The sequence below is a fragment of the Quercus lobata genome, chromosome 9, assembly GCF_001633185.2.
Source record: "Quercus lobata isolate SW786 chromosome 9, ValleyOak3.0 Primary Assembly, whole genome shotgun sequence".
Classification (NCBI taxonomy): domain Eukaryota; kingdom Viridiplantae; phylum Streptophyta; class Magnoliopsida; order Fagales; family Fagaceae; genus Quercus; species Quercus lobata.
In genome coordinates, this window is record NC_044912.1 from 18,104,824 (window position 1) to 18,121,253 (window position 16,430).

Consider the following 16,430-nt stretch of genomic DNA (forward strand, 5'->3'; position numbering starts at 1 on the left):
TGGCTGTTTGTAGATAAAAGCTGTCCACTGGACTCGCCATTTGCTTAGATACACTGCAATAGAGATTTTCTTCAGTGATTCGGTTGCCCCTGTATTTTTGAATTTTGCATCACACAAGGATGCAAAAGATGTTGGAACCTTGATAGTTACTACCAGAAATGAGTATTTGTTTCCGAAAGCAAGTAATAGGGACAAGAGTGGAGCTATTTCGTTTGTAGACAGACGTATAGCCCTGGAGATGGCAGAAACTGTGAGAGAAAGGTGGAGAAGAAGGGAGATAACAAACTTTGAGTATCTAATGATTCTAAATACACTTGCAGGAAGATCTTATAATGATTTAACACAGTATCCTGTCTTTCCTTGGATCTTGGCTGATTACTCCTCTGAGGTTCTTGACTTTAATAAGTCATCCACCTTTAGGGATCTCTCAAAACCCGTTGGAGCACTGGATTTGAAAAGATTTGAGGTTAGTTTATATTATCTTTTGTTAATTAGAAAACATAATGAATGTAGATCTCTCTATGATAAGTATTTTAACAACTGTCTCAACGGTATACTTTACCTGCACAGGTGTTTGAAGATAGATACCGAAATTTCAGTGATCCTGATATACCCAGGTAATCTGCAACCCAACTTGCATGCATTGGTCCTCTCACAGAGATGCTCCCTCTCTCTCTCTCTCTCTGGGTAACATGTTTTTATTTTTATTTTGGCAGTTTCTACTATGGGTCTCACTACGCAAGTATGGGGATTGTGCTTTATTACCTTCTTCGATTAGAACCGTTTACATCTCTTCACCGTAATCTGCAGGTACGGATGTTGACATCACAATTTAGCATCTTATACTGTGTGATAAATTGCATAATATATGCAAGCTAAGTGCGAGACAAATACATGACATAATCTCTTTAGATGCTATCTGCTTTTATTTTTTGGGTTATCCTTTTTATGCTTCTGGTGTACTAGGGTTGCACCCCTTTTTTGTGCTTTTTTAATGACTATATATATATATATATATATTGGTGAATATTTTGGTTACTTTTTCATGAAAAATTAATTACAAAATTATTTATTAAAATTAAAAAAAAGGTGGCAACTTTTTTAGAAGTCAATTTAAAGAAAGCTTTAAAATTTTTAAATTTCTTTGTATCTTAAGGTTCTCCTTGCCTTTTCCATGAGAAAAGCAACTAGGATGTGAGATTCCAATGTGGTTTTAATGATTGGGAGGTGGAGTTGGTGGGGGCTTTTCTACACCAGTTGGAGTCTTACATTCCTCAAAATGATGATGGGGATTTGGTAAGGTGGAAGTTGAAGAAAAATGGTGACTTTGGCATCAGCTCCTTTTATAGTGCTTTGAGAGGATCATCTTTTGCTTCTTTCCCTTGAGGAAGCATTTTGGGGGTGACTTCCACGTTGGGTTTCCTTCTTTTTTTTTTTTTTTGGACAGTGGCATGGGGAAAGGTTTTTACAAGTGATAATTTGAGGAAAAGGGGTTTTACAATAGTTGATTGGTGTTGCATGTGCCGGTCTAGTGGAGAGGATGTTGATTCACTATGGATCCATTGTGAGGGGGCTTATCGGTTATGAAGTTTTCTTTTAGATCTTTTGGAGTCTCTTGGGTCTTGCCTAAGAGGGTAATTGATTTGTTGGGGGAGTGGAGGAATTGGTTGGGGAAGCATTTGTTGGATATCTGGAACTTGGTATCACATTGTGCGATGTGTATCATTTGGAGGAACGCAATAGTCGCATATTTGAGGAGTTGGAGAAATCAGGGGAACAACTATTAACATTGTTTGCTGGAACCTTGTTTGATTGGTCTTGTGCTTGGGGACTCACTTCTAGTGATTCCCTTCCTTTGTTCATAGACTCTCTTTTCTCATGTACATAATTTCTTTTATTCTGTTCTTTGTTGTTTGTACATTTTTTTTAGGCTACTTCATCTTCTTTGATTGAAGCAGTCTTCACATTTAATAAAGATTTCTTACTTATCAAAAAAAGAAGAAGCAACTGCTCTACTTAAGTTTTTCTCAGTAATGCCAGTCATTTAACCCCTTAGGATGGGCACATTCTATCATGCTGAGGTGTTGTTTAAAAATTACAGTTTTTTGTTTATCATTTTTTCCTCATATTGTTGGCCTGCTTTAATTTATACTAGAGGGGAAGGCCTTTTGCACTTGAAAATGTTAATAAATATGCATTGTGCCAAATGAGTCTGCCATATAAGGTAATGGCTTGAAACTTCAAAGTGAGAACATTATGAATACTTATATATCAAATTCCAAATATCAGTTTCTTCCAAAATAATTTTAAAACGTGTGTGCCTCACGATGTATGAGATAGATCTTTTATAATGTTTGGGTGGTCCTGATCCATAGGCACAAGTGATATGAATTCTGTTGTAGATTTTATTGACTCCCTTTCCCTTCAAATGTAATTATTGGACTGTGTATTTTTCTAGGAGTGTTTTGTGTGTACTCCCTGAGTACATCCTTCTTTTTAATAATACTTTATATCCAAAAAAAAGAAAAAGTGTATCTCATAATTCACAATATGGCACAATGCACAGTACATACTAGAAAAATAAGCACACAATATGATATGTGATTCGAAAATTGTGAAAGGCATAATTGGCAGTCATTCATATCTACCAATGTCCTGTTTAATTAATAGAGTAATTGAAATCTGGCAACTCATGGTCGAAATGCTAAAATTATTTATTGTTTATGGTCAGGGTGGCAAATTTGACCATGCAGATCGCCTATTTCAAAGCGTTGAGGGCACATATCGGAACTGTCTTTCCAATACGAGTGATGTGAAGGAGTTGATTCCTGAGTTCTTTTACATGCCTGAGTTTCTTGTCAATTCAAACTCTTATCATTTAGGAGTGAAACAAGATGGCGAACCCATAGGTGATGTTTGTCTCCCTCCCTGGGCCAAGGTATGTGGATTTCCCCTAAGCACTTCAGGCTGCAACAGTGCCTATAGTCTGATTGCTAACATAGTCCACCACTTTTGATTTATTTTTTAATTTTTTTGGAAATTACTCTCTTTCCTAGATGATAATGTGTAATACTTGGACTGTCTTTGAGGGCACCACTTGTTGTTTTAGGAAGCCTAGTGACAAGCTGCAAGCTTAGTATATCTCCCTAGACATTAAAAAAGGACTTCTGTAGCCTTAAACTTATTGTAGGTAGATGTATTGTGGTATTTAAAGGATAAATACATTGTTCATAATTATTTTGCTAAAAAATTGACAAATATTAGGTTATTGAAACAAAGTCCTAGGATGTGATTCTTATTCACCTATAGAACAAACGAAGGCGCCCCTAAAGAAAAAGGGAAAAAAAAATTATCAGAATAATAAGAACTTTCAAATCATGGCAATATAGCATGAACTCTAATCTCAAAATGACTTAAAGGTGAACAATAAAGAAATTCTAAGAAAGTGAGAATGGGTTTGCATCATCGGATACAAGCCCTTTTAAAAAAAATTAAAAAAAGAAAGTGATGCCACATCTTTATTTTTTAGATAATTCAATAGTTGAAAACAATGGGGGATGGAGTTTTGAACACTAGATATCTCACCAGGAGGTGCTAGTTAAGCTCAAGACTCTTATAAGTGATGCCACATCTATAGCATGGCTAGAAGGAAATATAAACTTTGGATGGTTTAGACTAAGACAATCACCTCTAGACCAAGCAAGAAGCTTTCTGATGCAAATATAGGTGTCTGCAAAGGAGAATGTCTAACAGACTATGTAGCATAAGATTCTTCTTCTACAGAGCTGTATCCATATTGATACCGGTTCTTATCAGATACTCCCCAATTTATATCCAGTGCTTGATAACTTTACCCAACTTGAGGTAACAAGTTTTGCCTTCAGACATCTATCCAATAATTGTTGGGATACTTCTATGCAGATAGCTAACACACCTTAAACACTAGGATATGACTTTTCTTGAGCTTTAAAAGAAATTGTAAAAGACAAAGCATTATGGCATATGTTTTGACTTTTGCTAGGGATGTTTGTTTGTTACTATCACTGGTAAACTACCACTTGTCTCAAAGTTTTAAGTTGATATGAAAGGGTAAATTCAGTCACTTAATTATTATTTCTAACACTCCCCCTCACATGTGGCCCTAGTTCAATAAGTAGGGCACAACACTTGGAAATTTTTTATTTTTTAAATGGGAGATAGAGTGGAGACAAAGTCCAAACTCAAGACCACGTGCTCTAATACCATGATAAACTATCATTTGTCCCAAAAGCTTAAGCTAATATGAAAGGGTAATTTAATCATTTAACAATTATTTTCTAACAATCCTGACTATGGAATTAAAAGAAAGTTCGGTCCCGAAAATTTGAATCAAGTTCTATTTCTAGTCTGTAGAAGTTGAAAAGTTCTATTTTAGTTCTCAAAAAATTGTGAACATATCAAGTAAGTCCTTCCTTGGTCTTGCCATTATAATTCTTGCTTAAATGGCATAATTCAACAAAGCCATATGGCGCTCCATTATAGCAAACAAGGCTACAGAAGGACTAACTTGGTATGTCTACAATTTTTTAGAACTACAAAAGAAGCTTTCAAATTTAAAGGGAGTGAAATAGAACCTGACACAAATTTAGTGATCAATCATATATTTTACCTTTACAAAATTGTTAACTCTGCTCCACACATATTAGACAACTTCAAAATTATGTCTATCATAATTGTCTCTTCTGAGATTTATTATTATATTCTTCCTTTGCCACTCCCATCCCCCCTTTAACTTGCAAGTCAGAGTGTCTTCATAAGCTGGGTTTTAAATTTAGAACAATTTGCTTGTGATACTTAAATAATAATGAGTTTCTGTGTTATGTACATCGGATGTGCTATATCAATTAAATTTATGTTAAGCTTCTGATGTCTAATTCTAGTTTTCCTTCCAAAAAGAAAACTTAGTTCCTCATTATTTGCGCAGGGCTCTCCTGAGGAATTTATAAATAGAAATCGAGAGGCCCTTGAAAGTGAATATGTTAGCTCAAATCTTCACCACTGGATAGATTTGGTGTTTGGTTACAAGCAGCGTGGAAAACCAGCAGTGGAGGTATTGTCTAATAATTGAAATAGATTTTCATTTAATCCATGCAAACTCAATTGTCTAACATGCATCTTTTAATTTACTGAGTTCTATTAAAAAATCATTAAATTACAGGCAGCAAATATCTTTTACTACCTGACTTATGAAGGTGCTGTTGATCTGGACACCATGGAAGACGATTTGCAAAGAGCAGCAATTGAAGACCAAATTGCAAATTTTGGACAAACACCAATCCAGATTTTCCGTAAAAAACACCCTAGGAGAGGGCCTCCAATTCCTATTGCTCATCCTTTGTACTTTGCACCTGATTCTATTAATTTGACCTCCATCGTTTGTAGTGCAAGTTCTCCACCATCTGCTTTACTTTATGTTGGTGTATTGGACTCGAACATTGTCCTTGTGAACCAGGGGCTGACCTTGTCAGTTAAGATGTGGTTGACAACCCAACTACAAACTGGTGGAAATTTCACCTTCTCTGCCTCCCAGGTTGGGTTTTAATTATTTATTGAGTTCTCTGGATAGTTCTCAAAATGTTGGAATTAATGTTCATGATTTTATCCTTTAGTACTTAAACAACTTGTCAAACTTTTGCAGGATCCATTCTTTGGAGTTGGTTCTGATATTCTTTCTCCTCGTATAATTGGGAGTCCGTTGGCTGAGAATTTTGAACCTAGAGCACAATGCTTCGCAACAATGCAGACACCCTCTGAGAATTTTTTGATCTCATGCGGCAATTGGGAAAATAGCTTTCAGGTTATTTCCTTACATGATGGCAGAATGGTGCAGAGCATCCGACAGCATAAGGATGTGGTCAGCTGTGTTGCAGGTATCTTTCATAAGTGTTAGTTAATCTAATTTTCTTGTGGCTATAATTTTAGTAAGAAAAGATAGTGTGCGTCTATGCATGCAGTATTCTCCCATGAGGCTTTCAGGCTTGACTTTTATTGGGTAGTGTTCAGATAGTACAGCATCTACCTCCAGCTTCTTCTTCTTTTTTTGGGCTGAAGAAGACAAGAATTTTCTTAGGGGACACATAAAATTGTGTCAATATTTTCTGTCCTTAATATTCTCAATATTGTTTCTTTTGCGCTCCTGACCAATGTGTGTTGAACCAAAACATTCTTTGTCATAAACTAGTTCAATTTACAGACTTCACAACCATCATAATCTCCATCTCAAATGCAAAACTGAAAAAGTTAATCCTTTTGGATTTGTTGAAAGATGATCTTAAAGTGGCATGCAATGACTTATATGGAACTATCGCGATAGTGATCTCTTTGGAATTGCATTTGATGTTGCCACTATTTTTGCTTCATTTGGTTCCATGTTAGCAACCTCCTCTTTTGTCTAAAAACCTGTATTCAAAACCGGGAGGTGAAGATGATATCACTTAAGCTCATAAGATGCATTAGATTAGATTTGAATTAGTGGTTGTGTTTGCATCTTAGCTTGGGCAGCAACCTATTGTCTTATTTAAGAGTTTTAGGAAGTTGTAACAGTGGCTTTTTCAGTTTTTCTAGAGAATTAAATAACTTTCAGCAAACTTTGTGGCTTTTCCTCTCCCTTTCATTTCGGGATTGAGTTTGGGTGTTGTTGCTAATTTGATAGCTTGAACTAGTTCTTTATTTCCCTTGTCACTCTTTTTCTTTTATTCATATTCGCAATTGCATAAGAGTGGAATTAGAAGCACAATCTTGTAATCTCATGCACAAGGCTTAAACATGCTTGATATCACTATCATTATTCTCTCTCTCTCATGGCATGGTAGTTGGTCAAGCTGGAGCTGCAGGTTTATGATATCTTGCAGTTGATGTGGTACTGAATTCTAATGCATGATTTTGTGTTCATCATCAATACATCATCTCTCCCCTCCCCCCCCCCCCCCCACCCCTTTTTTTTTCCTGCTTTGTTTTTAATAGTTCCTTATTTACTGTAGAAATGCTTCTTACACATTGAAGATGAATTATAATACTGCAGTGACATCTGATGGAAGCATCCTTGCAACTGGAAGTTATGACACTACAGTCATGGTGTGGGAAGTTTCCCGTGGTAGAAGTCCAGAAAAGAGAGTGCGTAACTCAAATACAGAGCTACCCCGTAAAGACTATGTGATTGTTGAAACTCCCTTCCATATTCTTTGTGGGCACGATGATGTGATCACATGCTTATATGTTAGCGTGGAGCTTGATATAATTATCAGTGGGTCAAAAGATGGAACTTGTGTTTTCCATACCCTAAGGGAGGGAAGATACATAAGATCTCTACGCCATCCTTCTGGCAGTGCATTGTCAAAGCTTGTTGCCTCTCGGCATGGGCGGATCGTGCTTTATGCTGATGATGATCTCAGTTTGCACCTTTATTCAATTAATGGAAAACATATTGCTGAATCTGAATCCAATGGACGCCTCAACTGTGTAGAACTGAGTGATTGCGGTGAATTTCTGGTTTGTGCAGGTGACCAAGGGCAGATAGTTGTACGCTCTATGAACTCACTTGAGATTATAAAAAGGTATAATGGAGTTGGAAAGATAATAACATCTCTAACAGTAACCTCAGAAGAATGCTTCTTAGCTGGGACAAAAGATGGAAACCTTCTTGTGTATTCTATAGAAATTCCTCAACATCGCAAAGCCAACAATCCTCGACATGCGAAATCCAAAGCTTCTGGAACAGGATAGATCACTAGTGGACAGCATAAGTCAGGAAGTTTTTAACCGGGGCTGATCTATTTTGTTATTGCCAGGTATTCTGCAGTCATTGACATTCTAACAGATTATATCTTTCCCTATTATCTGAAATTATCCAATCAAAACATTTCCATAGAAGTTAGTTCATTGTAATTATTCTTATCCGGTGAGATGTTTCTTGGTCATATTTTTCCCTCACAACCAAATAGCATAAATCTGTATGGAGGGGCCAAAAGCCAGAAAATAATATGACGCTTCGTGGCCAAGTTACATTGGATTTGCAAACCATGACTGGTTGCAATTTTGCATCTTGGTTGAGAGCTCCATTACATTTTAGTTTTATACTGGTCATAATGTCTAGTTAAAAGTAGCATGCATTGCTGGGTGTGAATAAAACTATTCTTTAGTAAGATAATAGGATTTCTTCATTCTCGGGATTTAAAAAAATCCTCTTCCACTGAGAGCTTCTCCCATCATTGAAAGATTCCTTTACTCTTGATCCCACTTTCATTGGTCTCCCTGGAATTCTTATGTATTCTTCAATCTCTAGTCACACGTCAGGAAATTACCATTTAGGGTGGCCATTATCACATCAACAGCCACTTGAAACAAGATTTCCTACTGACAGTTAGATTAGATGAGTTTGTCCCTTCAAGTTATATTTTGCTTTCCCTGTTTTTTGGATTAGTTAATATGAAGCCCTTCTGATTATATTTGTATGAGCAAAACATTGCAGGGTGGGATAATGTCATCTAAGTTGTTGCTTGCTTATGTTCCTGCATACATTTGTTGGTCATGTGTGACTGTATCTATTTGATGTAAAAAATATATTCCATGTGTCCCGTTTTGTTGGTCCTCATTCCATTTTGGGTTTTCCCAATTATGGTCCTCTTTGGAAAGTCAATGAACACAATGTTGATAACTTTCTTAACTTACTGTTTATGTTATTTGAAAAGTCAATACCCATTTTTTATTATTAAAACAATTGTTAAATGATTAAATTCACAATTTTTCTAAGAGATCAAATCTTTTGGGACTAGTGGTAATGTATTATGGTATCAGATCCAGGCTGTATTGAGTTCAAACAGTGTCTCCACTTTGTCTCCCTTTAAAAATAAAAGGGTAAAAATCTCACATACAAGCCCCCACTTATTAAGAAGTATGGGCCGACACATGAGTGGAAGTATTAAAATAATGGTTGTGGATTCACTCTTTTTTTAATAACTTACGCTTTGGGATAAGTGGTAATTTGTCATAAATTAAGGTGGGTAATTCTGGAAACTTATACCTTTTCATTTGAAAAAATATGCATTGAATAATGTTTGGTGAAAAAGTTGAATCTTCTAAACAAGGCCAATAGTATGGGAATGTGGGAGTAGTTTGAGTGCAAAAATTAAGTTATAATGAAATGTTAAATTATGATTGTTGTTTTTACTATGTACAATTTTAAGGTTTTCATTTTGGACTTCATCAGTGGTAGGGGAAAACATCCTTAAAATGATCAGTTGTAAATTCTTTTATCCAAACTAAATGCATCTTTTTTTTTTTTTTTTTTTTTTTTTTTGGCCTTTCACCATCTTAGTGGATGATATCTTACCTGTAGTACGTGAACACATTGTGGGAAGCATTGCATTTGAAACATGTATTGATTTTTCTCTTGTTAAATCTTTATATTTGGAACATATATATCTAACCCAGCATTTCACACCTAGAGCATTTTGCAAGTGACAATGGTATCTGGACCAGATGTCATCCTATGTTGTTGCCTGTTCTCAGGTTCACTTTATCCAGCTCTCATGTGCTGATATAATTCTCTTGCTCATGGGATGTTGACCATATTAATTATTCTTATAAGCAATTTACAAGAGTCATATATTTAGACAAAGTATATAATTTTAGGATATATCTGTAGGATGTAGACAGGGAAATATAATATAACTAAACAGATTTTCATATTTACACTTAATTATAAGTAAATTGTTGTGATTTTAGGAATTTCTGAACTCTCTGTTGCTCATGGCACACTGAAATCCTGCTCAATCTTTTGACCCATAATTGCTCCCACTAACCATTTTTACATGATTTAGAGTGCATTAGTATGCAGCTTTAAGGGAGAATAACTTTTAGTTGTCTGTAGAATGATTCCTATTGCTTTAAAACCATTGCAGGAAACCAGAGTACAATTTTAAATAGTAATATTCGGATTCATATTGCAAGGATTGCTATTACTTATTCAAAAAAAGAGGTGCAACTCACCTTCTAGTGCTTTGTTGTGATACTCCTATAATTTTATCATTTGATTTAAGTGTGTCTGAATTCATTGTTTCTTTCATTCAATAAAGTAACAATAATTTGTTGAGTTGTTAAGTTCCTTCTAGATTTCACCTTTTCTATTTGTTTTTCTTTAATTATTTTTCCCATCTCTTGCAGGAGCGTCTACTAAATATTGTAGAATGTTTGAGCCATGTCCATTACATGTTGAGATGTGATGGCAATGAAAGGATGCACACAGTTCCGTCAGCATTTTAATTGAACAGTTTGGAAGTGTGTTCAAATTTTACTTCACAATGACATATACAGGACTCAAGCAAGCTCCAAGATGAATTTTTTTCTGACACCATGGGATGGGGAAACTGTACCTTTTATAAATTCATTCTTCCATTCGTCTCCATCTTTAAAAAAGGTCAGCCTAGAATCGGTGTTGACGCATACATGTACATTAAAATAATAGGTCAGAATAGAAATATTGTGTATTAAGAATAGCAGTATTCCTGCTCTTTTTCCTTCTTAAAATAGTAAGTGTTAACCCTTCAAAACGTTGTATAGATGGCTCTGATGACTTATCTAAAACAACCGAAAAGATGTATAGATAGGCTTTGATGCCTTGCTAAAAAGCATATGGAAATTTTTTTCCCTCAACTTCATATCCAACGTATATTTTTGCGATCAAGATTGGCTACTGGTCTACATCAGCCACCGTTCAGGAGGTTTTCTTAATATCTTTACAACCTGTGGAGTGCCTAAATAGCAGTCAGGTCTTTGCGTTGTACTCGTCTCCTTTATGATAGTTTTTAGTGCCTAAGATTGCTTTAATCTCCTCGCTTTGTTGTGCTTGTTGCATTCCATCTATTGATCATCCTAGCTACCTATGTTGGTGCTAAGTGTGGATTGTATTTAATTTGGCGAAGACAGAATACATGTTTTTATATCATATAGAAACATGCAATATCATCTCTCTTGCAAGTATTAGGTGAAGCATGAGGTTGTGGGTTCAAGTGGCACTAAGTGCATGAGTAACTTACCAATATATATACGCACAAAAATGATATGGCCATACTCAATGAGATGGGGCGTATGCCATGTGAGACTCATAATGAAACCAAAAATGGTACAAATTCACAAAGTGTGGTTTATTTCATGTTTTCTCATCTAGAAACATTTAAAGGCATACGTACAATGATAAATGCTTAATCGAAATGTAAGGCATTCTATATTGCCCCTTATGAAGAAAATATTGTTGACTTGTATGTATGGCGGTATTTGTTCCTAGAACAAAACACAAAACATCTACAACCAAAAATACAATGATGAAATTGATATGAGAGAGAGTTCTTTGTGTGCTATTTGAAAAATTTTGTTACGTACTCGGCCTGTTTGGTATATGTGTTTAAACACATGTTTTCAGTTTTTAAACAATATTATACGTATTTTTACAAGCTTTTTTATCCATGTATTTTCAAAAAATTGAAAATTGTTATTTAATCACACTTACCAAACGACCCGTTGTTGCATATTTGATTTTGTACTGTAACTAGCAACTAACAAGTGTGTAATCATTACTCTTTGTTGAGGGCCATTTGCGGAAGCCCAGGCAGACAGAAAAGCCCAATAATGAGGGCCACAAAGAATTGACAAGATAAATAGCAAAAAACCCATTAGGCTCAAGCGGTAGGAATAATAGATCACAGACCCAATAAACAAATAAATGGGTCTTGAAAAGGCAAGCGGGCTCAAAGAAGCCAGGAAAGAAAGAAATAGCATCCCATGGGCAGAGTATGAGGTAGAAAAGTGAGAAAGGGCCGCCGCAGGCTCAAGACAATGCAAACTAAGAGAGTAAGGGGTTTATGGCAGGCCCATAAACCCCAAAGATAAGGATAAGGTTATTGGGTCGGGGAAGCCCAATGAAGTTAGTAAAAAGCCCATGAGAGTGTGGAATTAGCAAACGGGCCGAGGAAGTCCAAAGAAAGCAATCAGGCCATGGATGCCCAAAGAAAAGCCCAAAGGGACATAGGAGCTCATGAGTAAAAGCAAAGCAGTGCTCATGACAGGCCACTGAGAAAAGGGATAAACGGCTGGCCCAAAAAGAGGTCCAGCAGGATTAAGTTATTATGGCATGAATAACAGTTCAACGTGGCAGGCAATAGAGAAAATCCAAAAGTGGGCCAAAGAAATGTAAGGCCCATCATCATACGAAGCCTAGCTCCTGAATGGAGCGAGAAACCAAAGAAAACTCACATGAAGGGTCAGGAAACACAGACGGAGAGTCTTCAGGTCACGACAGACACATGAGCAGCAGGTAGACTCTTGGACAAATCTGAAAGGGAAGCACGCGCAAAGCCTAGGCACCACTAGCCTGTACCCAGCTAATATAGGACATGGTGGGGCCATGGGCCAGAGGTAAGAGGTAAAGGGGGTATGGTTTGGTGGTGGGGAGAGGGGAAAATGTCTATTTTGCGGTTCCTGCCCAAGCCCTTTTGGGAGGTACGTCCTGCTGGGATGATAGACCACCCAAAAGAGGCAAGTTTGAGGGAGAACCATTGGGTGCATGCTCTGAGAGTAGAGAGAGAAAGCATTAATACCGTGGCAGGAAGAAATGTTACGGTATACAGAGGAACAAAACAAACCTGCCTCTGTCTGGCAAGGGTGGATGTCGCACAGTCCTAGTGGTCGGCAAGTACGCCCAGACCAGACAAAAGCGATTAAGGGGCAAAACGGTAAAACACTAGCCACGACAGGCGCTATAAAAGGGCCTTTGCCGTGGCCTGAAAGGGAGATCGAAAAACAGAGTATATTTTACGGAGTGAAAAGAAAAAACAGAGGAAGAAGAAAAGATAAGAAAGAAAACAGAAAAGAAAAGAAAGGAAACTAAGGAAAAATGAGAGTCAGTTCAATGGGCATGCACTAATAGATCGGTTTCCCTCTCTCCCCTTTCAAATCTTACTTTCTTCCAAAACGTAAATAATGACTCTTTCTTTTTAGGCAATAACCATTCAGGTTCGACTCCCTCAAAGCCATTAATCCCCACGGCAGGATCTTTTTCCTGGGAGATTATTTGCATTGAGAAGAAGCATTCTCTCCTCTTTGGTTTTGTTGCGGCAGACTAAGCTTAAAACTTGATTTATGCCCATTTGATTAGCTAGTATTATTTTCTTCATTCTCTCTGTGATTGACATCAATATGACTGTAACCATGCTTTATTAGTAAGGAGTACATAACCACTTATTTAAATAGTTAGAATACTCTGTTTTAGTTATTATTATATCTGCCTGCCGTAACTCGTCTGCAACAGTTCTGCTTGCCGTAAGTTTGCTCCCAGCAGACAAGGCATAAGTTTGTGCACAAATCGGCCCAAGTTGAGTTACAATTGGACCGGCCCCAGCTCCTTTACTCAGAAACACTAGGGCCCATCATCGTAGGAGGCAGCCCAGTCCATTACCGCAGAAGGCAGCCCAATACACCATATACAAAAAAAAAAAAAAAAAAAAAGGCCCCTACACTCTTCTATAAAACAAAACCAAATTTTTTTTTTTTTTTTGGGAGGAACAACAAAAACAATAGCTAAATTCATACTAGGAGTCATAAAACATATTTTTATACAAAATTTTCCAACCTTTTATAAAAAAAGAAAAAAAGAAAACAAGGAAATCCTTAAAAGGGGACATACCTCGTAAATATCGCCGATATTCGGGGTCACTCTTCCAATCACCCACTCCTTCATTGCATTTCATGTCCTAGCCTGTCCTTCACTCTCCTCTCTCTTCTTTCTCTCTCTCTCACAACACACACTCCTCCTTTCACACACCATCCTCTTTCTTATTCAGGCATATATTCCCTTCTCTCACTTAAAGCTCTCTCTCTCTCTCTCTCTCTTAGGGTTAGGGTTTCCTCTTTTACCTCTAATGCTCCAACATCTCTGTCTTCAATTCCTCTATTCCCAATGTACGGTCACGCCCAGACCCTGAACATGCCCAACCAGATCGCCGCCGACGATGACGACGTCTCTTGCGCCGGCGTCGAGTCCATCGACAACCCTCACATTCGCTACGAAACTCACTCCCTCGACGACGAAACCGGCGCCGTTGTCGGCGGCGTCGTCGAGGACGTCACTGCCGACGCCGTCTACGCCCATACCGGAGTCGCCACTGGAGTCTCGCCGGATATGGGGATTCAGCGCCACGACGGTACTAGCCAGCTCACTCTCTCGTTTCGAGGTCAAGTCTATGTCTTCGACTCTGTCACCCCCGACAAGGTCTCTCTCTCTCTCTGGATTTAGGGTTTGTTTGGTGTTTCTTTTGATGTGCTGTTTGGATGCTGAGAAAATGTGCGAAACTGAAATTTTTAACAATTTAAAGTTTTCAATTTGGGACCTGAGATAACCAAAATCTGTACTCAATTGAACTCATTGTGGTTTCAATTTCACTTTTTCATTGAAAACTAAGCTAAACATTACTTAACAACCAAATTTTTACTTGTTGAGAATTCTGAATTTTGAATTATAAAAATATTTATAAAAAAAAAGGTTTTGATTGTGATGATGTGTTTTTGGTTTGCAATTTAAGGTTCAAGCTGTGTTGCTACTATTGGGGGGATGTGAATTAACATCGGGGCCACAAGCGGACATGATGAATCAGAACCAGAGGGTATTTCAAATTAACCATTAATGTTTTAGACTTGAAAATGTTAATGGGTGTTTTTCTAAATTGCTTGCATTTTCTTTTTCTTTAGGGTGGTGTAATGGATTATCCTGTAAAGTGTAGTCAACCGCACAGAGCAGCTTCATTAAATAGGTTCCGCCAGAAGAGAAAAGAACGTTGCTTTGATAAGAAAGTTAGATATAGTGTCCGTCAAGAAGTTGCACTCAGGTTTGGTGATTTCTTCTTCTTATTTTTTTCCCCCCAAAATAGATTTTAGCTCTATGGATTAAACATAAATTAATATAGAAGTGAGAAATAAGTAACCAATGGGGTGATGGGCTAGGTAATTTTCCTTGCCAAATTGGTACTGACATGTGTAAAATGGATATTATTTCTTGTTGTCTCGTCTTCTCTTGAGCCATTTGATATGGCATGGTTATAACTTAAGGGAAAAGTTAACGGATGTCCTCAGGGAATTGGTTTAGGAAATATTTTTAGAAACTTTTTATGGGAAAAGAAAAAAGCAACTAACTTTTTTGACATTTTTCCCATGAATGTGGTTTTAAAATTTTTTCCTATAGGCTATAAGGGTCTATTAACAAATGTCCTAAGGGCACCCATTAATGGGATCCATAATTTAATCCATATACAGTTCATTTAAATAACTCATTGAGCTTAGAAAGCTCATGCTTTTCTCATAAATGCAATTTGATTTATAATGATGTCTAAACCTATAAATGCTATTGATATGGGTAGATGTTGAACTTGTTAGGTGGATGTAACTTTTTCTTAGTTATATTTGTTAGGTCATTCCTTTTTTTGGGTATCACTCTTATAGTCCCTAGAAGCTGAATTTACTTTTAACTGACTTGTTTATATGTCATTTCTTTCTACTAGCAAATTTATAGTTATTGAAACTTGAATGATTCAAATAATTCATCAAATTGTAGCCACCTTTGTGAATGTTATGCATAACGGATTCTCCAACTAATCTATATTATTAGGGGCTTGGATGATATAGGTACCAAGAGCTGATCTTTTTACAAATAGATCTCTGTATAGAGAAACACTTGAGTCCTCCTTTAAGAACGATCTTAATGTAGATATCTGATCTGCCGGGGAAGTACTTGTCAAACTGTAGATAGCCACATGATATAAGCACAATATAAAAAGAAAAATTGAAAGAAATTACCATTTGTTTTTTAGGAGTATCTATAAATTGCACATAAGCTCTACCAATGTATATATTAATAGGCACGTATTTGTAATTGGTAAGTTTGGTATCCACTCAGTATATCTTGAATTGGCAATGTCACATTCCCTCATTCTTATGGGGGGAGGAAATGTCGTTTGGGCTAGATACTATATACTCCAATATCCCAAGTAGAGAGGGCCCTGATTGCATTAGCCAAAGGTTGGATGTAAATGGTGAGTTTGAGGTTTTCTCTTAATATTAGGCTTTGAGAGGCTTCAATGATCTGACTTTCTTTTGGGAAAGCACTTGGTGCACTAAGGCTCCCAAAGAGTTGCATTCTTTGTATGGATAGCAGCACAGGGGGGAAGATATGGTTGGAGGGAATTGGTACACATTTCCTTTGATTACATGTAGTTCCCTTATGCCTTTTGTGGACACTGTGGAGAGAGAAGAATCAGTGAACTTTCAAAGATGTGGAAGCAGCATTGCTTGGCTGAAGTCATTTTTCATATGACTATTTGAATGGTCTTGTGTGTTAGGTCGTGGTAAGA

The 16,430-nt window shown here is 36.9% G+C and overlaps 2 protein-coding genes across 6 annotated transcripts in view; both read left to right on the plus strand.

Moving 5' to 3' along the window:
• Positions 1-10,720, plus strand: part of LOC115959707 (BEACH domain-containing protein B) — a 43,893-nt gene extending 33,173 nt beyond the window's left edge. For all 4 annotated transcript variants that reach the window (XM_031078216.1, XM_031078217.1, XM_031078218.1 and 1 more), the window contains 9 exons: positions 14-466; positions 571-617; positions 717-810; positions 2,732-2,938; positions 4,964-5,089; positions 5,198-5,569; positions 5,678-5,909; positions 7,061-7,826; positions 10,201-10,720. In XM_031078216.1, the coding sequence (XP_030934076.1) occupies positions 14-466; positions 571-617; positions 717-810; positions 2,732-2,938; positions 4,964-5,089; positions 5,198-5,569; positions 5,678-5,909; positions 7,061-7,761 (2,232 nt within the window). In that variant the 3' untranslated portion in view covers positions 7,762-7,826; positions 10,201-10,720. The remainder of the gene's footprint in view (positions 1-13; positions 467-570; positions 618-716; positions 811-2,731; positions 2,939-4,963; positions 5,090-5,197; positions 5,570-5,677; positions 5,910-7,060; positions 7,827-10,200) is intronic.
• A 3,003-nt stretch (positions 10,721-13,723) lies between these two features.
• The window catches only part of LOC115959284 (GATA transcription factor 25), a 69,112-nt gene continuing 66,405 nt past the window's right edge, over positions 13,724-16,430 (plus strand). Inside the window, exons 1-3 of one of the 2 annotated variants that reach the window (XM_031077637.1) lie at positions 13,724-14,299; positions 14,610-14,690; positions 14,776-14,912. In XM_031077637.1, coding sequence (XP_030933497.1) covers positions 13,988-14,299; positions 14,610-14,690; positions 14,776-14,912 — 530 coding nt within the window. In that variant the 5' untranslated portion in view covers positions 13,724-13,987. The remainder of the gene's footprint in view (positions 14,300-14,609; positions 14,691-14,775; positions 14,913-16,430) is intronic. The other variant, XM_031077636.1, reaches the window with a different exon arrangement.